General features: G+C 39.7%; 1 protein-coding gene across 4 annotated transcripts in view; it reads left to right on the forward strand.

Annotated features, from left to right (window-relative positions):
* The window catches only part of MRPS5 (mitochondrial ribosomal protein S5), a 68074-nt gene that overhangs the window by 21163 nt on the left and 23000 nt on the right, over window positions 1–23911 (forward strand). For all 4 annotated transcript variants that reach the window (XM_052781121.1, XM_052781122.1, XM_052781124.1 and 1 more), the window contains 3 exons: window positions 4787–4912; window positions 5207–5440; window positions 10497–10531. In XM_052781121.1, the coding sequence (XP_052637081.1) occupies window positions 4787–4912; window positions 5207–5440; window positions 10497–10531 (395 nt within the window). The remainder of the gene's footprint in view (window positions 1–4786; window positions 4913–5206; window positions 5441–10496; window positions 10532–23911) is intronic.

Below are 23911 nucleotides of genomic sequence, written 5' to 3' on the forward strand. Positions count from 1 at the left end.
GACTATTCTTAATCAGTCCTCAGTGCTTCCAGTTGTGGTGAGGTGATAGAAATATGTGTGTTTTCTAAGAACTTGTGGAGTCCATACTGTTTTTTCAGAAATGTCTTTCAAAACCAACAGATACTGAATGTGAAAACTATACTTTACAGTATTGTCTTAGAGGAGTGAGTTAAAAATGAACTTCTAGAACGTGAGAAAAGCCTTGCCTCATCAGACCAAATGTCCATCTAAATGAGCATCCTGTCTCCAACAGCAGCTGATGCTGTTGGAAGAAAGTGAGAACTGGGATGGGCATGTAGGGATGCTTCCTTAGAAAAACCTCACAACTGCCAGTGATTTGTGACTTGTAATTTTTTGAATTTATAGCTCTAGGTGGCTTTTTCTTCTATAAATTTGTTTGGCTGCTTTTGAACACATACAAATGATCTGACAAGAGTGCATTCTCTTTTCTGTAGATGGGTAAGCATGTGTTCATCAGAGAAGACAAGGTCAAGGAATGCCCTCTGCACTCGAGTGTAGTGAGGTTTGTGAGGCTCGGTTCCTAGAGGAGTTGATTTTTAAGCCTTTGACCTGCCTCCGAGAAAAAATGTCTCCTTGTGGTCATTAAGCAGCTGAGCCTAGACTGTGTAATTTATCATGCAGTTTGTGTTAGAATATGTAAGCAGCACATTCCCTTTGCAGATGCTCTTTCATGTTTCGTATGTGTGAAGTATTTTTTCCAAATCCTGTTTTTGTTTGGAGATGGTGGCAAAACCATTGGTGTCTGGAGAAGGAAAGGGGTTGAAATATCATACCTTTTTAGAATTCATCTGCTAATAAAAGTATTTATTCCAAGCTGAAACCTGGAACAAAATGTTAGTGATTGAAAAGACCTTACTAAGTTCCTTAAGGTAATACAGATGCATAGATGTAACGGCATTAGTGGGCAACAGTCCACTGAAAGAAGCATGTTTATTATAACATGTTCACTAGTCTTTTTATCATGTCATTAATATTAATGTCTTTGGATCTCTGCTGCTGTGCTGCCACAAGGCTATTTGTCATCAAAAAACTTATGGAAAAATTGCTTGTAAGTGGAAGAAGTGAGCCTACTTACCTGTTTAGAAAGTTGATTCTTTCTTCTCCTTTTACTCCCTTCAGTTTTCCAACTTACTGCTATTTGTCTGTCTTTGTAGTTTATATTCTAAGCAAGATGGGAACTTATCTTGCAGGAGGCAAAGAAATCTGCTTTTAATCTCAGTTTATCAGGATCTAGGATACTGTTTTCTGATACAGTTTACAGCAAGTCTTTTTGGTAGTACTTGTGAGTTACTAAGGTGTGGTCTAATATTCGTCTTCCTCTGAAGTAAACGCTAGGGCTGTCTGGTTCCTGAAATTCAGGGAGAGCATAAAAAGGAACAAATCCAAATTCTTTTCAAAATATTAGACATCTTTTATGTAGATTAAGAAAAATGGAGTGGTGTCATACAAACTTACTATTAGCTGTTGTTAGCGATTGGCTTGCATAAAGCATGCTTTCAGCAAAATTCAATAGTAGATCTTTTTCTGGGCCATAAAATAAAATCTTACATATTTTCTTTTATTTTTTTTCAGCTAGTAACTATGGGCTTTTTGGTAACTGACTAGAAATATGTGGTGGCTTTTGTGACTGGGTCTATTTTAGCTCTGGAGGAATGCATGCAGCCTCCCATTTTACAAAGACAAAATAAAGGTGAGGCCACAAATCGCTGAGAGACTGCATACCTACTGTACTTTCTTCGTTTCAGAGCACTTCTGCAAATGGGAAAAGCAGTACAGTGCTCCTCATTTCTGTTTGGGATTATTTCCTCCACTACAAGACATTCTCCTGCCTATGTATGTGCTCTCCAGTCATCTTGGTGCTTTGTTGCCAAGTCAGATTGACCTTTCTTAATGGTCAGATTTTTATTTTCTTCGTTGCTACGTTGTTTGTCTGTCGTAAGCAGTGTCCCCACCACTGTAATCTTCTTGACTGCAGCCTGTCCCTTCCATATTCCATCCTTGTCACTTTCTCTTAAAATCAGTGTGATATCTGCCATCTTATAAAGAACTCTCAGCTCTGTAGCCTGCAGGCTTCTGATGTATTTCATTAAATTCAGCTGCTTTCCAAACACATGATGATATTATTGTAGATTGATTAGATGAACTGCACTTTGGTACCAAATGTGATGTTTTCATCTGGTTCTAATTTTGTCAGAATTTGTGTGGTGCTTGAGGCCAAAACTTTACTCAGTCTGACCTCATCTCGCTGGATCCGTTGGCATTGACTGGTCTTCTATGGTACAAACCAATCTTCTTACTCTGTTACTTTTGTTACTTTCTTCTATTGGGATTAAGTGATCTTATCGTACAAATATTTAGAATACAGCTCAAAGTGCTGGGGGGTTTTTTTGAGTGTATTACCAGGTCAAGAGTTCCCTCTTCTTGTCTCTCAACTGCTTGTTGCTGCCCCTCTGCAGCCTCCTCTGTAGCTGTTATGACCCTTTGTGAGGCCACACAAACTGCAGTAGACTGGGGACCTGTTCCAGCTTAAAAATAACCCTGCAAAGAAAAATGTAAATACCTTTATTGTAATTGCATGTTTCCAGGCTAGCAGGATTATAATAAAAAATAAGAAATGGCTAGTTACACAGTGTTTTCTGAATAAGCTAAGAAGCTTAGCATGATTGATCGTCAACATTCCAACTCGTGCAACAGTCCTATAGTCCACTTTAGAACATGAAAAGCTGCATCATACATTACCTGTTTACCACCAGTCTTTTTTTATACTGAACTTTAATGCAGCATTATCTTACGGTAATATTCACTGCTTGTAGACAGGCCAGTACCTATCACAGTTTGGCTTTTATTGAAAGTAACATGCTGAGTCAGCAATGAAGTTTTTCTGTGCAGCTGAAGTTTTTTTTTTATTTTTTCATTTAGCACACAGCTACATGCATCAGTTTGTTGTAATCAGCTGGAAATTTTTTCAGTGGCTGACAGTTCAGACACTGGTTTCAAGCTATTTGATGCAGTTACTGTTTGTGGGGTTTTTTTAACCATAAACCTCTGGACATTAGGGTTCACTTGAATGTCTAGAAAAGAGAGTGTAATTTCAGATAGAAATTTCTTTTTTACAGGGACTAAAGCCTACCCAGGAGCAAATACAGTTCTTGCCTCACAGCATATAAGAAGTGTGATAAACGTAGCTGTTAACCATGGGCATTTCTACTTGTCTATAATACAGCTGAAATCTGTATTACATATTTTGGCTTGCTGTACTATTCCTTCAGTATGTTATTTGGGCATCTAGTGACTTCCTAGGCCATTCTGCTCTTGCCCATCTTGAGGGAATACTATTTTGTAGCTTCCTGAACTTGCAGTGTTGTATGTCTTTCCTTGTATGCTTGCTTTCCAATGTACTGAGCTTTGATTACTTGATTCAGGATTGTACTTCTCAAAAAAGCATCACAGTTATGTATGCATCCCACTTTGAAAAGGATTTTTGACTGAAGAGATGGGCGTCATACCTTTGGAAGAGCCACCTTGACACCTTATACAAACTTATTCAATACAAAAATCAACCTGGGCACTTATTGGTACCTCTGGAAATCCTGGATAGCTCCTGTCCCTCACCATATTGTCAACATAGCAGAGCTTCCCCAGTTCCAGTGCGTTTGCCAGTTGGTGGGGCAGGATCTCTCACATGCATTAATCTAAGAAGCGTGAACTGCTGATGCGAAACTGTAGCAATTTGAGCATAGTTACTTTAATTCCCCTAGTTAAAAGTGTTTACTGACTTTTTTTGTCTATTTTAAATACACAATCAGTTTCTAATCAGAGAAGACAAGAGATTTAAACTGCCATAGTAACATTGCCCCTGGGTGAAGCATATAATAGCATTAATCTGCAAATGTAACAATGGTGACACTTGTGTATTCCATGGTGATAGCCTTCTTGTCTGGACTAACAGGATGAAATATTGTCTGTGGTGTCGTCTTCACATCATCAGTTTCATTTTGGTGTAGTTTGGTTTTGTCTAAGTTACGAGGACATCCTATATTTCCATCAGTTGGGCAAATAGCAGTTTGAAGTTAACTACTGAATAAGTTCTTCCTAAGTTGTGCTCTCATATGTTGGATGAAACATCTTCATATGGCGGGTGTCCTGTACACAGCCACTGAGGGAAGACGCCTGACCAAAGCCTGAGCTCTGTGATGAGGCTGTTTAAAGTGTCATACATTCCTTGCATTTATACAGGCAGTAAGGGGCACCTTGTGATTTGTTAGAACATGAGAACAGCAGCAGATTTATGTTGTTGGTTAACTTCTTGTGTTTAGCCTGCTTTAAAAAGCCACAAACCCTTGGATATTTTTGGGACTGATTCAAGTTGACTGTCATTGATAATTGTCCTTGGATAAATGCTTACAGGTATTGCTGCTCTGAGTTACTAATGAATGATTTTCTTCTAATGACCTGGGAATTAATACCTTACTGGTTAGGAATGTTTGCCTTTAAAATGATTTTGAAAATCCTTTTAAAAACCATGCACCTGGCTGTGTGCCTGGCTGATTGCAATCATCAGGAGTAGAGGCACATCTCTGCACCAGGTACATATACATGTAGCAGGAAATCACTCGCTTAACAAGGCAGTAATCCTACAGTTTCAATCCCAGCAAAGATCAAGCAAGGGTTAACATTTTAAGTTGGGTTGTTTGGGTTTTTTTCAGCTTCAGTTTCCAATATAAGCTGTACTTGCACATTACTTATGAAAGCTTTTTTATTTCAGTGACAGCTGATGAGCTATGGAAAGGAGCTTTGGCAGAGACTGGTGTGGGAGTAAAGAAGGGAAGAGGAAAGAGAAGGAAGAAAAAGCTAAGGAAGAATCTCAATAGAGGCCAGGAGATTGGTGAAGGTACATTCACAAATAAGGGGCTGAAGACATGTGTTGACCTTTCTGTGTATAGTGTTTCTTGATTTAATGAATTGACAAATTGCTGTTAATTTGGTGTCAGAACTGCTTAAGATATTTTTGTCTTTTAAAAAAAAATCCTGATTGTTTAATGTTATTCTTTGTTTTTAAATATAAATTCTGTATTATAAAACACACTTGAGATGTGAGAACCTTCCATTTTATTGCATTGTTCCAGTGTGCAGAGTTTTGGTCCTAATTTGGCATAAAACATTATTTTTCTCTGTTATTTTTAAGGACGTTCTGGTTTCCTCTGGCCTGGTCTTAATGCTCCTCTGATACAAAGTGGGAGAGTCCAGGCAGTTACCCAACGAAAAAAAGAAGAACGAGAGAGAATTCAGTCTGAAATTGTTCAGCGGAGAGATACATGGGAGAAGAAAAGAAAAATAAAAATTAAGAGAGAGGGAGGATGGAGTGGGAAGTGTTGGGGAGGTGTCATTCTGGATCCTCCTGACCCAGGTCCTAATGGAGGTAAGAAGACTGATGATCTGTCTTAATCTTACTTTGCCTTTCTGATAAGGGGCTCAGAGAAAGTGAGATCCAGATTTTTCCTGTGGTTAAAAATCGATTTTGTACTCTTACATGCCCATACATGAAGCAAGGCAGCTAAATCAAAGAACAAGTTATGTTAACACAAGTGAAATTTGTTAAATCACTGCTTATTTTAATATAGCTGTTAGACTACTGTATTATGTTGTAGACTGTATGATGTTACACTGTATTACAGGGTACTGTATTATGTTGTAGACTATTATAGGAGTCCTGAAGTATGGAAATATTCTTCTGTGTTCAACATCAGTTGTCTTGAGTATGAAACACAGCCTCTTTTTTTTTTTATAGTTTCTTAAAGGATCCTGTGGGATAAATCAGGCTTTTTTTTCTAGTTCAAATAATGAAATATGGTTAAAGGTTATGTAGTTTGAGTGTAGCTAATAGAAGTTATTTATTTATTTATTTGCTGCCTAGTTAAATGTCATAGTGAAACTAGAGGTTCTATATGTAGAGTGGAGAGGTGACCTGAACTTTTTTTACAATTATGTTATTCAGACTACTAGAAATTCTGTAGTAGCTTTGTTTAACATTTAGAAGCCTAATTCTTTTCAACTAATTAAATACGAAAATGAGTTGTTACTCATATTCAGCTGAGTTTTTCTTGTGAAGCACTTAATGATGCTTGTACATTGTCATCTTTCTGTAGGCTTTTATAGTAAGACAAGCTAAGAAAGACAGTTGATGTTTTCTAGCACTGTTGTTTCAGGCTTGTTGCAGTCATTCTAAGTGTTAAGCTTGTTCATATTTTCAGAGATCTCGTTGTCCAGGAATATGTTCTCCCAGTGCAAGCTTGGATCTTGGAACATATATTGCAGCAAGTCAACATAAATGGGAAATTATGTGCATGGAATAACAATTATATTGTTGTCTGATCTTCTTGCAGTCACCTTTGCTCCCCAGTCTGTCTGGTGCTTTGTTTATTAATTTCTTTCCGTCTGTGAATATTTTCTGGTTACATTCTATTGGATGTTAATTAAAAATTCAGACATGCATTGAATGAAGCCATAAGGTAGTGAGAGCATTGTCTTTCCTATGTGATCTAATGCCTTTGTCTGTGTAGATTGAAGTTATGCTGGCATTTTTGTAGCTTTCTGCTTTATAAATTCATGCAGTTGTTGCTATCTACCACTTCTCTGTTACCTTCCCAGGTTTTCCATTCCTGTAGCTGGTATAGATGATTTTGTGGCTTCTGCTGCTGTAGTGTCTGATACATATTGTTTCCCTCAGATTGACCTTGTGAATTTAAGAAGAGCTTGCCTGCCAATCTCTTTGAGTATTTTTTAGTTGTCTTCAATTTCAAGAGCAATTCATTCTGTTTTAGTATCAGCATAATACTGTAGTATACAAATGAAAGATTTTCTATATTTACTTCCCTGTGTTTCATTTTATTACCTTGAAAGCAAATATTCCATGGAAGGCAGTGACGTGACAATGAACTTGGCAGACTGTCACTGAATCTTACAACTGAAAAATGGAAGATTTGAGAAATTAATGAATTGTTCCAAATTCCCCATAAGTCAGTGGTGGAATATAGAGAAAGTCAAGAACACTTCATGGTTCTAGTGTGATACTTTGAACACAAGACCATGTTGTTTTTAAATTCAAATGTATTTTAAAGTAGTTTATTCCACTAAAAGAAGTGGCAGCTGTTGCAAACAACATTTATACATGTATGAATTTTAACTTCCAGTGTTTTCCTTGATTTTGCTTTTGGCTGATACTATTGATGTTGATTACTTGCATTAAAGTTGGTTGTGTGAATGCTGTAGTAGTCGGGTCAAGTTCTGCCAAAAAGAGGAAAGGGTACTACAATCAAAATAGGAAAATGAAACTGTCAGCTTGTATTATAAATGTGCTTGAGAAAAAGCAGTTTCTGATTAGTATACACTAAGTTCCTTCTAATCTGTTAAAAACTGCGGGGATTTTCAGGTCCCCGTAGTTCTTTCAGCATCTTTTTATTCAGAGAATTAATGATTTTGCAGGGGTACTGGGACATTGGCTGTGTGCAAAGCACTGGCAAGGTGGTAGGAGGAATAGACCCGAAACCACCAAACCCAATGAATCCTTTTGTCCTGAGGCTACAGCGTGGCTGGATTCCCTGGTGTCTAAGCAAGAAGGAGTTCTGATTGAGATTCGGCAGTTCAGCCCTTCCTAGTATTCTGGTATTAGATCCTTTAGGAACAAATGGAGGTTGAGCATATGCTGCAGCTTCCTTTCAGCAGCATTCATATTTTCTAATGAAAACAGGTCCAGGAAGTTTCTAGAAACCTCAGTGTAGTTAGCCTTCCACATCTTGCTAATTTGGTTGAAATTGGCCAATATGTTTAAAATAAATAAATAAAATTGGAACATACTGTGATGGTATATACTTCATTCTTTCAGGGGGAATCTTCTTCCACTAGACCTTTACTTATTGTGCTAGCTATGAGTAGAGAAAGAACAGGGTTTTTTTGGTTGGGAATAAAATTATTTTTCTTCCAAGTTTATAATGTTTCTTTGCAACTGAAGAGGCTTCCGAGAAGGAACAGAGTGCCTGTTGGCATTCATATCCTCTACCGTGAGCTAGAAGTCTGCGTCTTGTAGACTAACAAATCTGTAAATTGTGCCAAGATGATGTTTATAATCATCTTGGAGGTTATGTGTAAATGATACAGCAATGTTTGGTGAAGGAATGAGTCCCCAGTTCTTCCCCATTATACTGTTTTCAGCTTTTCTCAAGAATCTTACTGTAACTACACCAAATAAAATAAGTATTAAATGCTTTAATTAACACTGGTCTTCTACATTATACTGAAATGCTCTTGTTCATGAGATAAATTGGAAAAGCAGGAGGTTGGAAGGATCTCTTATCTATTTGGCTTCTTATACCAAGACATTGCATTTTACTGCATTGTCAATTGTTTTCAAAGTCAGTAGTGTTTGTTTTTTTTTTTTTTTCCACAACCAAGCTGATAATAGGATACTCCTTGTGGAAGATGTATCTGTATTAAAATATAGAGCAATTACAAATATGCTCTCAATGGCATAAAAGGAAACAAATGTATTTGCAATTTATATTCAGGCGTTTGATGGTCATCAGGTTTTGAAACAGAAAATCAAAGAAAATGGGATCTTTTTGGCAGTATCCGTGACTTGCAGCATTTTTGACTGGTGCTATAAAAGGGATTTTGAGAAATGCTGGTGGGACTGCTGAAAGCCAAGCCTAAGGGATTTGCTTGCTGCCTTTTCTTGCAGCGTGTGTCAGGGTTGAAGGCCTATGGATAAGATCTGACTGGGCTGCAGTTTGCATGGTTTTGTGCCCTCTCATTTGTCTTCCCGTCTTTAAAGGCAGTACATGTAGATGCCCATGTCGTGCCCAGAGCTCTCCATTATTCTTGCTCTTTCCTCCCCCACAATGTTGTAAGACGTTTCAAGAACATCTTACTGCTTTGAAGTCCCTTCTAATGACAGAGCAGAAACTTACTTTCTGTGCAGTGAAAAGAGTATGTTCACCACGTAGAGCTGAATAGGTAATATTCACCTGAACAGAGCTCTGTATTCAATGTTTCATTACCACTGTGATGAAGAGACTTGAACACAGATGTGACGTAGAAATGATCTTTATTTTACAATGCAAAACTCCTTAACTGTTACTAGACAAAATAAATGATGCTGTAATTGTCTTTGATTGCAAAGACTGTTTTTCAGGCAGAATTTGAAATTGAAAGAGAAAAAAAAGAAGTCTGGCTATGTGATTCTTGATTATTTGAAGTAGCTATGTATTGTTTTGTTTTATCCTTCCCCTCTCCTTTCTGGAATTTCACAGAAATATGTGTCAAGAAATACTTCTTTGAATACTTTCTTTGAATCCCTGTTGATTGTCTGATACAAGTTTCAGAATATTCTGAACAATATCGGATAATAGTTCGGTCACAATGGAAGTGACCCATTTGGTGATTTACCTTTTTATTTTTTTAACCATTTACAGCCTTTGCTCAGTGTGTATGAAATTTGGGGTTCATTTACAGTTTTAGAGCAGTATTTAGGAAAGAAGGCAGTTTATACTGCCAGCCAGTGAAAACCCCAAATATTCTGTTCTCATAACATGCTGTGGGTAGTTATTTTTCATAGTGGTTTTGCAGTTGGAAAGAATTAGGAAGAATATCAGATATAATTTAACAAAAATGCTTCAGTGTAAGTGGTGAGTTGCAGTTATTTCCAAAAGAAAGTTTCAGATTTAATTTGGAGAGGATGTATAGCTTAGCTTGTGATCAAAATATTCAACAGATACTGAGGATGTCTTGGTTCTTCTGTCAGCTTTGTTTTCTGTGTGATGTTCAAACAAAGCAGTTTAAATTTGTATGTCTTGCTTTACCATTTTAAAAAATGATTATTTTTCTTCATTTGTGCTACTCTGGTTATTTAGGTTGGACAGTCTTTGGAGACTTTGCATCTTACTTCCCCGTGTGTATTGTACTTAAAAAGATGAGATATTGATTGCAGTTGGAGGTTGGGGTCCCTAATAGAGCACAACGAATGTATTTAACAGTTGTCATGTCTTAATTGTAACAGGAGCTGTATTGTAATTATAACAACTAGTATTACACTTTCTGGGAAGTTATTTTAACTGGATTTTTTCTTTAAGCTAGTTTTCTTCACGTAAGTTGATTTTACTGAAGAAATGAAAAAACCCCAATGTTTTATAAATAAGAGCTATATGCTGTTTTTTCACTGACCTTATTCTAAAAGAGATTGAATGAATGGAGTCAAGTAAAAAAACATATTTGAGGCATTTTTAAAAGGAAACAACTAATAAAGCTCACTTTAGATATGTTTGTTCAAATTATTCTTACCTTTTCTCCTTACTGCTGAGATTTTATTTATAAATTGCAGTTACATAAAAATTGTATCCTTTTCAAATTATACCACCTACAGGGAGCTGTGTTGATAGGTAGGTAATACAAGGAAAGGTAACATCCTGTTTTTCTCCCAACAGAAACTTACGAAGATTTTGAAACAAGAGTCATTGAGGTAAGCATTACAAATCTTTTCAATAATTTAAATAATTACAATAATAAATAAATAATTACCACTATTTTATATTGAGCTTGCAATTATTTAACCAGTCTTTGCTAAGTCAGTCTTATAGCAATAGGAATTACTCTGGTATTCTGTTTCAACTGCATGACATAATCTGTCATTCTTTTCATTGGGGCTATCTTCTCTGTTGAGCAAATAATATCTAATTCAGAGGTGGTTTTGAGTAACTCTGAAATGGCAAATGCCTGCAGATAAAGCTTTGATAGTTCACATAGAGCCATAGTAGGGAACCTAGTGAAGTGTTAGGGTTATTTCTCAGACAAAACTAGAAATAGGAAGTTGTATAACTCTGCTTGTAAAATAATTAATTAAAGAGGGGGAGCAGCGGCACAGGGCAGAGAGCGAGTGGAATGAAGATCCCATTTTGTGTGCCTCTCCAGTAGTAAAATACTCACTTGTCCTAGATGTCTTAAACTATGATATTTGTATCTCCTGGGAAAAATATTCTGACAAAATTTCCCATTCATGGTTTTATATCCACTTTGTTATTGTGCTTATTGACAGAGTAAGGATGATGGGTATGACTGGACTAATGCAAGTCTTGTTTCCATCCTCATTTCTGAACAGATTATATTGTATCATCTCACTTTAAAAATATCAATCAAAACTAGTAACTGACAGAAGATGTTTATGTTCCGGTATTTTCCTTGTCTCTGGTTTTTAGTAAATGAGATCTAATACATGCTGTAAATGCTGATACCTTTATTTGTAAGTAGTAAGGTTGTCTCCCACATACTTATCTTGCTAACTTAATCCTGGTTGGACGTCATAGAATTATTCTCTGTACTCTGGAACTCCTTGACTGGCTGACTAGGGCTTCTTAATGGAAGCATGGAATATTTTAAAGAATAGCATATGTGCTGAAATGCATTCTGCATGTCTTAGGTATTTAATGAAATCAGTGAATCACCTTAGAATAATTTTGTTGTGGTAAGTTAAGAAGCTACAGAGATTTAAAAATATTTAATTTCTTCTATTTCATGACGTTGACACCTTTTTCAAACATACAGTAACTTTCCAATGTGTAACTGGTTGTATGCAATTCCTTGGTTGGAGTGAAGTGATATTACCTGACTACTAAATCCATGTCACTCAAGATATTTGCTGACTGACAGCAAAACTTCAAGCTAAAGGGTAAAGACCTTAATGCTACCAAAGTTCTTTAGCGACCCAAATTCTTCATGATTTCAACAGAAACACCACTCAGAATGTGGTCAGAGAAGATGCCTATTTCAAATATGATTAAAGGTGGATTTTGCTTTGAAAACAGGGTAATCCATCAGTAATAATTTTTCACTGGTGAAATATAAAGTGTTAGTAATGCAGATATGTGGACCCATGTTACTTCTCAATGGAAAAGCCATTACTGAAGAAGGCAACTTGCAACTCATTCCAGAGCAGACCGTTAACAATTAGTGCTACACACCCCCACACTATCGCAAGATATTTTATGTTTCCCATTTATCTTATTATTTTTCTTTCATTTCAAATACATTAGTTGCTATGGAAACCATTGAACTGGTATAAGCATTGTTGGGGGGAATCATGACTTCAGAAATAAATTGATTTCTTGTGACTCATTTGCTCCCAGTCCAGAATCAGATGACGTAGAGCATCCAGAAAGGGAGCAGCTCTGGAAGTGAGAACGATTATTTGCTCTCTATTCTTGCATGTTCCCTTCCCTTCTACTTGCGTTGTAATTTTAGTGAGACGTGTGGTAGCAGTTGCCAAATCATTTCCAACTCTGTGTCCGGAAGTTTCTTTTTTAGACAACTGAAATCTCCAATTTATTTATTTATTTCAAGACCTAATGTGTTAAAAGGACTTGATATTTACTAACATGATTAATCCATTAAAAAGCAAAACCCTCTACGGTGCGGCAAATTGACCATTTCCAGCTGGGGGCATCAGAAAGCCCCCAGATAAGATTTTGCCAAGTCTTTCTTGTTCATAAGTGCTGATCTTATCGGTGAAGGAGAAGGGGCTGGGAGAAATTCAGTGTTTCTTGCAGCACTTCACGCTGGGGTGAGGTCTTAGAGCCATGTTCAGCTCCTGGTACCCTGAAGCCCACCTCAGCAGTCAGTGGAGCCCCCCAAAGCAGGAGACTGTGCCTGTGGCCCGTCAGGTGGGCTGCGGGGTGGAGGAGAGCATCCTGGCGGAGCGTTCCGAGGGGGGCTTGTGAGCTCGTGCTGCCGCTCTGGAAACAGCTACGGTAAGGTGACTTCCTTTGCGTAATTCGGCATCCAAAGTGGCGTAGTCTGAGCCTCCCGTAACTGAACTCTCACAGACCAAATGAATTCCTAAGGACTTTTTGTCAAAATTTGGATTGTGCTTTGATAAATGGAATTAAACCTTGTTACGCAGATACTCTGGCGCATGAATCAACCCTGTACTATTCTCAGTGTATGTGATGAGAGAGAAGAGGAATGCTTTCCTCCCTGGCAGCAGCTGGGAGTAGTCTGTAATCTAGTCCATCTCTCCCTCTCCCTCCCTCCCTCCAGCAGTTGAACTGTTCTCTTTCTGTATCGCATGCCTTTGAAAACAGTGCTCTCCTGCTGGAACTTCCAAAGGGCTCTCGCAAATGTCCTGCCCGAGTTAAAAATCTGTTTCCTTCCTTCTGCTCATTTCTAGAGTCCCCTCTTCCCCTAAATGTAATGAATCCTCGCATCACTGAGCTCATGTTTCTTTCTCATATTCTGTTTGCCCTGAAACAGCATTATGGAGACATTGTCTCAGACGTCTGCTACTCGGTAGTGCTCTTTTATGGTGATGATGAAGATGCTGAGCAAAAGCGCTTTCCAATGTCTGCTGCTCAGAGTGATGATAACATCCTTGCAAATGAAAAATAGTTTCTTTTTCAGTTTTTTTTTGTCAGTTGTCTTTAAACTTCTTTTGTAGACCTTTCTTTGCCTTGCTGCCTGAGTCATTTTTTTCCTAAATTAAGTCCTCTTTTTTTTTTTTTATTTTTAATTTTTTAGTGTTCTAGCACTTAGAGTAAGATGAGTATTTGTAGAGTCCCTTCTGTTATCTTGACAAAACTATTTTATTCTTTGGATATGATCACTATTTATTTTAAAACTAAATTGCTGTTTAAGATCAACTTTGACTTTTCAGAGTCTTCAGCAGAATGTATGAAGTGGTACTGGTATGCACAAGAACAAATGAAATTAAAGTTAGTTTAATGAGGGATATCTCTTCCATTAATGAGTGTATTCAGTCTAAATTTTAAGATAACATTTATCAAAGGATCTGACCTTCACTGGCAGTTCATATTTAATGCTCTCATTTAATGTCATGTATATCTAAACAGACATGAATATAAACCTATACAAATGGGTTTGGTATCAAGATTTTTTCTCTTTTCTCAGGCATCTCTAATATATCCTTGTCAGATTTGCCTCGAAATGATAGAAAATAAAATGAGTAGCAAACTTGCACTTAATGTCACAGGTGGTTTGTTGCAATAATAAATGGGTTGCATGTTTCTATACCTTCTTGCATATCCTGGTGTGCATATGTCTGGACTTTCCCAAAACAGCTTTTAAAGGATGGTATTATTGGGAAAAAAAGCTGGTGATCATCTGATCGTATGTAAGTGGATCATCTGATCTGTTTACATACCAAATTCCTATTTAATAGTATTTTAGGGATTATATTGAGAATGATAAATGCAACAAAAATTAACATCTACTTGAGCATTAATGAGATGTCCTGAACTGCGCTGTACACTTTTTATGCATTCCTATTTTAACACGCAAAATTAATCTATTATTCTCAGGTTTAAAACCACACACGTGTGTGGTTTCATTTGAGATGCTGAAGAATCAGAAAAGCCTTCTCTATTTTTTTTAGTTCCTCTTGGATCGGGAGTAGCTGTACATGCAGTAGATTGTTGTGGTGGGTTTTGGAAAACCCACACAATTTGTTGAAGCTCCTTTAAGTAAATGAGTTTTTGGAGTGGACTGGGCACTCTGGGCTTTGGCTCTGATATAGCAAAGACCATTTGGACCACTTAGCCTTTATCTGTGTCTGTGTTGCAACTTGAGCACCGCTCATAGAAGAAGTGATTTTTCTTAATGAGCCCTGCAGTTGGCAGTGCTTTCGGTTAATTGAAAGGGCACACTGCAGAAAAGTGGCTGTTGTTTTGTTACTCTGATATGTCACAACTGACTGTCAGTGTGGATACTACAGTAGGTATTTACTAAAATTGGCCATTCTGTGCTGGCATAATTATTTACAGTCAAATTCATTAGATTAAACAACAACATAAGTTGCTATGCAATGCTTCTATGTGCTATAGAAATCTGTTTCAATGCTTTATTATATCTGAATAATAAAAAAGCTTTTAGAAGCAGGCTGGATCTCTACTGTTATATGAGATTGCCACAGATGTGAACTGAGAAAGAGCAGTGTTTTCTGCAGAAGAATAGCAGCAGCGGCAAAAGCTTCTATATTCAAAGCCAGCAGTGAGCCCAAGATAATTGAGTCCTGTAATTTTCTGATGACAAGTGTGAGTTTTGAAATAAACAGATCTTTTTTAGCATTCTTATTTTAAATAGATGGCATACGTGTTGCTATTTCTGTATGTCTTTTCCATTATCTTTTTTCTTCACAACAGTACAGGAGATTAAAATAATGTTTGCTGGGAAATTGTACTTTGCAGCAAGAAACTGAAAGCCGTTTTTAAGGGACTGTCTTATGAACAAAGATACGAAAGCCCCTCTCTGTTGTGATTATGGCACTAGAAAGGCTGTGCTCTCTTGCTAAAAGAGAGAAATTGCTTATTAAAGTGTTTTCTTATAATGTAGAAACAGAACAGCTAACTTGATTTTTCCCTGCTTGTAGAATAGAGTACAGACAAGGTCAGATTTTCACGTAAACTAGAGCTAAAGTTGTCATAGAGAAAAAGCTAGCTCGAGTGAGTGTTAAGGGATAGCAGCAGGGACTGCATATCGGTTTTCTTTCTGGCTTTCCTATAGACTGTTGTGTTAGAGTAGGTGACTTGGGTTACCTGTTTCTTTCTTTCCCTGCCAACCTGAAGGCACATTTCCTGTTTTGCTCATGTATTACACATAAGAAGAATTTCTGTGAATAGACCTGGTGGTAGTATTTACTGTTGTTTAACATAATGTAATAATAGTGGGAATTAAAATTTACAGCTGTAGCTGACATATGCCATTCTTATTTTAACTGGAAGGCTTCATTTCGTGTATCATCTATCCTGAGATGAATTTTTCTTCTATTTTTCTCCAAAATCAACATGGTAACATAGTAAAAAAAGTAGTCTACATGATATCCTTTGTTATGATAGTATTTGCCTTGTAGTGCAATCAAAATTAGAAAGTAAGACCTAGTAATCGGTAAGGCCTGAAAGTACATAACATGAGGTTAGTGGCCCTTTGAATCTTTCACAAAGGGGACCTTTCTAAGGGAGAATATAAAGTTATAAATAATGCCCTTTGCAAAAGACAGATCTCAGTTTTTTTGTCCAATACTGAAGTTGCTTGTTGCCAGTTGTGAAAACTCTGCCTTTTGATCACTTACTGTTGTGTTCATGCTTTTTTATTTTTGTTACCTGTTTCTAATAAAGACAACTTTACTTGAAGAGTTTTGTGCAAGCATGGCCCCACTGTAACTGGGTCAGTGCAACCATTCCAGTTCCCTTTTTTAGCCAGATGGTTAGGATATGGTACTGTCATTTTTAAACAAAAAAAATGTTGACGTGTGTTTAAATGTTAAATTACAGAAAGGTATAGACTTGCTAAAGAAGTTCAGGTCAGGCAATATGCTCAATTTTTTGCAGAGAAATGGTACAAAAAGCAGCAACATAAAAGACACTGATACTATCCTTAAAGCAAAAGCTGCTTTCTGCAGATATAAGTACACTGGTGCTTTTGTTCATATACAGAGCTGCATATGTCATGAACTGGGTACTGGGATGTTCGTATTATCTTTTTTGGTCCTTAAAATACAAAATAGTTTTGTTGCTATTTTAGTTTAGGGTTACCTCTCATTCTTTCTTATGTTGTAGGTAAAACTGTATGTGGACCTTTTTCTTTCGGGCGTTTGTGTGGGTTTTGTTTGTTTGGTCTTACTTTCTAAGAGTGTGGGAAGGAGGGGAAAGAGAGAGGACAAAAAAGATCTTTTTTAACACTTGCAGAGTAAAAATAACTAACTGGCTCTTCCTTAGATAGAATCAGTCAAAGTAAATTGCATTGAGTGGATAATTGAGTGGATATTCTGAAAAGCATCCAGAGGATATTTTTCCAGGGATCGAGTTAGTGATGAACTCTACAGAAAGCCTTTGGGAAGAAATACTTTTGTCTTATAATCAAGGTAGTGTGCAGTAAATGAAGCCAGATTCTAGGCTCTCGCCTAAATCTTCTCTCTCTTTTTTTCCATGTTACTTCCAGGAGTATTCTTTACAGACTTTATTCTTAGTTGAATTGACTTGAGATTGGGTATGCTTCACAGAGTTGTATCGTAGTATTGGCAGTTCATATCTGAGTCCTGAAGTGCCAAGACTTCATGCAAAACCTGTAATTTCTTAAAGCTGGCTTTTTGTCAAGTGAGTTTGGTCGTTTGCTTATTCTTCCTCTGTTTTCTTCAGACATTCGGCTGGATTCAAGCATGCTTGTTTTGATTGAGACCTGTTTTGATGCAGCATTTACCTCAGCTGTTGTATGGCACTTTCGAGAAGCAAGACTGAAGAGAGCAATCGGGGAAAAAAGCAGTTTTCTGATCAGGGTCTGCACAACCCGCATCTGATGTGGGTTGCTGCCCATATGCAAAGTAGTGTTAGGTGTGCTTGTCATGGTCCATTTGGATCACTCAAATTTATGGGGCAACATACTCTGTAAGTTAAACTTTGTTTTATGAGCTTACTAGGAAGGAAAACAAGCAAACACATCAAACAAGCACTCAATCCCCTTTGTACTGACTAATCTAACACATGAATTCACTAGTTCATCACTTAATTCATGAGGTTTCTAACTCAAAAGTTCTCTAATTCATGACTCATAACTTGAAACTTGTAACTTGCGCATCTGTGAGCAAAATAGTTGCCAAGCCAACAGTAAGCGTGCTCATCCTTCCTCCTCTGTCACGGCGCGGGCATCCCCTGTATCACACTGGGAAGCATGAATGCTTCAGCAGTCCAGCTGCTGTCGGATCCACTTCAAAATCTTTTTGAGTAAGCTGAAATATTTATACCATCCAACTTGAAAGTTTGGTGTCTACCATTGCCATGAGTTAGGGGTTTCTGAACAAACTGCCAGACAATCAGTAAGCAAGGGTGATGGCCGCAGGGGACAGTAAGCTGCAGGTGGCAGTGGCTGCATAAGGACCTTTAGCCCTTCCTGGCCGCCGTGACCTGCCTACACGTTGCTCTCACTTCAACCTGATGGAGCTGCTGCCGGCATATATCAGGCCTTAGCATGAGCTGGGTGTTAGCCAAAATCTGAGCAGGAGTAGAGTGAAGAGTCACTATTCCTAGCTGGCAAAGATTAGCAGAAGTTTGTGTTCTTGCAGTTGAATGTCACCTGTACTTATTTAATCATCTGAATCCAGCCCATGGCAAATACCAGTGGGGCAGTAGAGAAGATCGGTTGAGTGGGGACTCTCATTCTGTTCTGGGACTCTTCAGGGATGGTGACAGTAGGAACCACTAGGCTTTCTTCACCAAGCCCTGGAGAATTGACTTGCCTTAGGAACAGTAGCTTTATGTTGGCTTAGGAACAGTAGCTTTATGTTGGCTTAGGAACAGTAGCTTTATGTTGGCATGTGGAAAGCAGGGGTAAAGTCAGAAAAACAAAGATTTGTTGCGTCAAAATGTTATGAAGGACCTTGTCTTAAGTATTTCTAAACGTATTGTCACAAAAGTGCATGCAACTGTAGGGAATATGAGCACAGAAGAGAGTTATAACTGTAGCACTCTATAGTCATTTGTTCTGCATCCACTAAACAAAAACAAATTGTCTCAGTGCAGCAGGGGGTTGTTAATAGAATATAAGGCCATAGTTTCAGCTTTCAACAAAGTAGCAAAAAACCCAGGAGTACCTGTTTGTTTTAAGACCACAGAAATAATCTTGGTAGACTTGCTACTTGTGACAAAAAGAATATTCCTTAATATACAGTCTAAAACCTTAATTTCTTTTTATAAGTCACTGGAAATTGTTTTCTAGCTATTGTTTTTGCAAAGGGCGCAATAAAACAGGCTTGTGAAAAGGAAATGCTGCATGAAATTACAGTGTCTGAGATCCATTGTTTGACATTCTTGACTGAACAATTATATGGTATACAGGATACTCTCTGAGTAATAATTGACTTCAAATGAGATGTTGGCTCAGAAGTACTTTTTGGGGGTATTGGAGCTCTAGATTTTGCTTTTAGAACTACAGGGAAGTTTTCTGTTCCCTGGGTGATACTGACAGTGTCTTTAGACTGACAATGAAAATTTCAGACAGTTTTTAAGATAGCACCTGAAGCAACCTGTCACAGGAAAGAATGAGCAGTCAGAGCTGTGCACTAGAATTTATTTCTGATATTCTTGGAGTTCTCAAGAGTTTTGGCCTGTCTTTGAAGTAGAGTTGAGGGATGCTACCTTCAACTGGTTCTGTTGATTAAATAATTAAATCTTTTTATCTCTTTTACCTGTCAGCCTGCATGGATGAGATAATTGGCATTTGGAACATTCAGAAGCTTCTAAGTGAATTATAATTCTGCATGATTATGGATCATCCTTTGAAAAGCAAACAAAGCCATTTCAGATATAGTGTGGCTTTGAGCATGCATTATTGTGCAGTTAATCCAAAGGATCTGTACTCAGATGTAAGCTGTAGTATGAAGCCACGTTTAGACACATGCTGTGTCAGTAGGGCATTTGAGCTAGGTTATTTTTCCTAGTGAGTTATAAAAGAGAGTTTTTCACACATGTGACAGGGGAAAACTATCAGCACTAAACACAGTTTAGTCAGTAGTTTCTCTGCAGATTGGGCTCATTACTAATTTGGAGGAGAACTGCACTCGGGGTTTGTCCCAGAGCTGTGATCAGTCAGCTTGTATGAAAAACACTTCAAGTATCTGGTCAAAAACTTTGATTTGTTTTGCTGAGTGAGGGGTGGAGGAGTCCAGATTATTTTCTATCCTGCAGCTTCTCCACTTACTGTGTCCTTGGGGGATGGATGCGCTGTGAACAGGATGGCTGGTTCTAATCTTCCTGCTTCTCAGAGGTCATAGCTACTGAATCAAATTCTTCAAGAGAGGAGTACTTGATTTATTCTACTGATGACCAAAATGGAGACGGTATTGGCTGTTAGGTTATGTGATAAAAGGCCTGTCTGCCCACACACAAAGGAGCACAGAGGCAATAGCAGGTAGAGGAACCCGAGTAGCACCCTGCCGGCACTCCCCAGGACCATCATGGGGAGAGCCGTAACGGCACCGGTGGCTCATCTGCACGGACCAGAGGAGTGCAGAGGCAGGCAAGGGAACCAAAATTACAGACTCAGAGAAACAGACGCCCTGTTTGGCTCCTCCCGGGGCTGTACAGGAGTAGCCTCAGCCCTGTGGTCCAGGGTTGACATCTATCAAGATGAGGCTCTCCAGAGCACCCCACAGACTGAGGGGGGGTTACCACCAGGGGTTTGGGGACACATTATAGAATGCAGGGGAAGAGCATTTCAGTATTACACAAGACTTACGGGAGGTCTAGGGCAGGAACCAAAGGGAGAGTAAGGGAGGGATCTAGGTGATTTGGGGGAGGAACAAGTGTGGGAAAATAGAGGGATAAGGGGATAGAAAGGGTGGCTCGCATGTAAGCAGGACTGGTCAGTATGCTTGTCTTGCCATGACCTGTGTCTGATCAGTACAGTCTGTCCTGACTTCTTATTAAACTCAATTTCTAACTATTTTCTTGGGCTAGGGACTCTTGTTTGCTGTGTGTATGTGTGTGTATGGGGGTCTAAGTGCCAGCAACTGGAGTATATATGTTTCCCACTAATGAACCTTCATCCTGATCAGCCAGAGAGAGGAACAGGATGAGGTTATTATGCTGTTTGTGTTTGTGTGAGTGCTGTTCATTTCTGTTTGTGTTGATCTGCAGGGCTTGCTGTGTATATATGCATGCATGTGTTGTATAGGTGTGTTTATGTCTGTGCCCACTGGGATTGCATTCCCATCTTTCTGTAAGGGTACATGGATGGAGAGAGCATCTCCTTCTTTAAGGGTGCATGGTTAAGGACCTTTTCAATGTAAAACAGGGATAATAAGGAAGAAGCCATAAAAGAGAACATACAGAGATGTAAACCTGACTGACAAACTGTAAGGCACGCAGTAATGAGAATCAAACCAGGTCAGCCATGCTAGTTGCTAAGGGTTTGTGAAGAAATGTGAGGATATTTATTTAAGATTATCTGATAGAGGTCCAGTGGGATACTAAGAAAAAGGGGGAAGCTGTAAGCAAAATATACAGAGACACAAACCTGACAGACAGGCATAATGCAGGCAAAGAAAAGAAACAAACCTTGTTGGTGGCATTCATTGTTGGGCTATCAAAAAGCTGCAGGCAAAGCAGTACCTCGCAGCTGATAAGGATGCAAACCTCAGGGTCCGGGATGTTGGAGTGGAGTCATTGGAACTGTGCAAACTGGTGATGGAATGTGCAGGTGAGGGGGTTGGGGAGGAACAAAGGAAGAAGAGACAGAAAGGAGGAGTGTAACAGGGGCTGGCTGCATTTAAGATGGGGCCAGTCAGTATGCTTGTCTGACTGAGCCCTGTGCCTGATCACCACGGTCTATCTTCTAATTAAATCCTTTCATAATTATCTCTCTGTCTAATCTCACTCTGTCGCGTGTGTGTGAGAGGTTTGCAGGGACTAAGTGCAAGGACTTCTTCTTGGGGGGGTCTGGCGTGAGTGGACACTGGGCCAGCAACTGGAGTCGGACGGGGGGTGCGGGTGCCCCGTGGCCTGTGGTGTCAGCTACTAGAACAAGTGAGGGTCCTAGCATTGGTATTTGGAGGGGCCATAGCTCTCTGGATCTAGGGAAGGTCCTACGGAATTTGAGCCTGGAGCACCGGGTACACGAGGGGACCAGTGGGAGCGAAATTGGTGCCAGCAACTGCAGTCAGGCTGGGGGTGCGGGCACCCCTGACTTGTGTTGTCAGCAGCTGGAGCGAATGGGGCCTCAGTGCAAGCTGCTCAAGGAGGGGAGGGTCTTTGCCACCAGCCACTGGTGCAGGAATGGTGTGTGTCCCGAAAATCAGCTACCGGGGGGGACCAGGGCGAGTGAAGCAAGTCAGGGGCTGAGCGCTGGTGCCTGGGGCAGGACGGCAGGTCACAGCCCATCTGCCTGGTGCCGGCTGCTGTGGAGGGAGCAGGGAGGTGAGGGTCTGTATCTTCCCCAAACCTGATGTTTGTTTGGGGTTTTTTGGGGGAGTGGGGGGGATGCAATCTACTAGCAAACTTCAAGCTCTACTAGCCAGTGAGTAGGGAGCCTGAGGTCCAGGCATGGCATCAGGCAAGCAGAGGGCCAGTTGCTTGTATGCAGGGGGACCTGCGAATGCAGAGTGCCTGTGCGAGAAGTGTGTGAGCACTGCCTGTTTGCTAGTGAGGACCAAGCTGGACCAGCTGGCAAGTAGAATATCCGTGAAGCGGGTAAGAGGGCCTGGGCAGCAGTATCAGATGGATAGAGGGGCCGTGCTGGCACTCGGGATCTGCAAATGTGCATGTGCTCGTGAATCGAGAGAATGGTGTGTATGTGCCTGTACTAGTGAACTTCAGTCTCTACCCGCTGAAGAGGAGGAAGGGTCATGGCTGTCTATACTTAGGTTTTATGCAAGTCCTATATGTAGGTGCTGTTTAAGGCAGTGCCTTGTCTGTGACAGTAACCGGTCGTGTCAGTGTCCTGCATGTGTGTCTCTGGGATATATACTCAGCTTTGCTACTTTTTGAACCTGCTGGGCTGGGCTCCAGTGGCCAGGCAGGACAAAGTCCCAGACCTGGAGCTGCGGGAGGTCGTGTCCACTCCTGACACATCCCTTAACGCCTTCCTACTTGTTGGACCTGGGAGCATGGAGCTATGGCAGCCTCGCCTCCATCGGGCTACTGAATTCGGCTTTCCCTAACACTTACGTTAAACTTCAGTATGGACTGATAAATCCACTAGCTAGCTGTTCCTTGAGAGGGTCGCATCGTAGTAATCGTAGCAGAAGACAGACTAATTTGCCTTCTCTTGAAGCACTGCCCTTGCCACTGCCCACCACTTGCACACTTTTAGGGAAACCGTATGACACCCTTGTCATCTGTCAGCAATGCTAGTTCTGCCCTCCAGCTAGCTTGTGCAATTTCTGATTTTCAGGTACAGTAGGTTTAAGTTACAACTGGGAGATGTTCTGTCACTGTGGTACAAATCTGCTCTGCCCTTGGTGCTTTTCACAGAGAAGAGAAGGCTGATATGGACATGATCTAGCTAACATGGGCTTGATTTTTGTTTACAAGTTTATTACTCAATTCTTTGGGGTAACTGGCTTCCCAAGCCTTTTAGCTATGTCCCTGAGCCCCTCTAGGCTCACTTGCATGGAAGTGCTTTTCTTTCAGCACTGCACCCTGCTCTCATTTTATCTCGTCTCACCCTGTACCTTAGAGAAGTATTGGGACCAGAGGTCCACATGCCACGGGGGGATCAGCCTGTGCAGACACTCTCCTCTGCGTAACAGCAACAAAAGAATAGCAGTGTCAAGAGTGTGGCCTAGAGGTGGCAGGTTCCTAAAAATCATGTCTAGCATATGATTTCTAGAAAGGAGGACTGGCCAAGGGCAGTCAGTTTGGCCTGTCATGCATTCTGCTTTTACAAGAACAAAACCTCTAGGGAAGTGTGCGTTGGGTGTTTACCTTTTTCTAACAGAGTGCAACAGCTGATAAGTACTTGAAATCACAGTAACCTTTAGCAGCCTGTCTCTGACTGTAGCCTATGTCCACACTTTCAGTTCTGCCTTTGAAACTGTTGCTTGCCATTTCTCCTCTTAATAAATGTTTGAGGTGGTTTCATTTTGTATTTGAGAGGTGCGGTTCTTCCCTCAGCTCTTAAAAGAAAGTTGAATTTGCATTATCACCACTGGACAATGGATACAGGGAGACAGTCAATTGGAGGTACACTGTGGTTAAGTTTGAGCATGCAGCTGTTCTCAAATTTTAAAAATTGGCTTTAAGTCTGGCTTGAGTGGCAATCTAGTAAATGGGGGTAATCGTGTCTTAATTTCAGTCGCTTTTCGGAGGTCATGCTGTTTTAAAAGTGGCACGTTGTTCGTTCTGTA

Source organism: Harpia harpyja, chromosome 3 (genome assembly GCF_026419915.1).
Source record: "Harpia harpyja isolate bHarHar1 chromosome 3, bHarHar1 primary haplotype, whole genome shotgun sequence".
Taxonomy (NCBI): Eukaryota; Metazoa; Chordata; class Aves; order Accipitriformes; family Accipitridae; genus Harpia; species Harpia harpyja.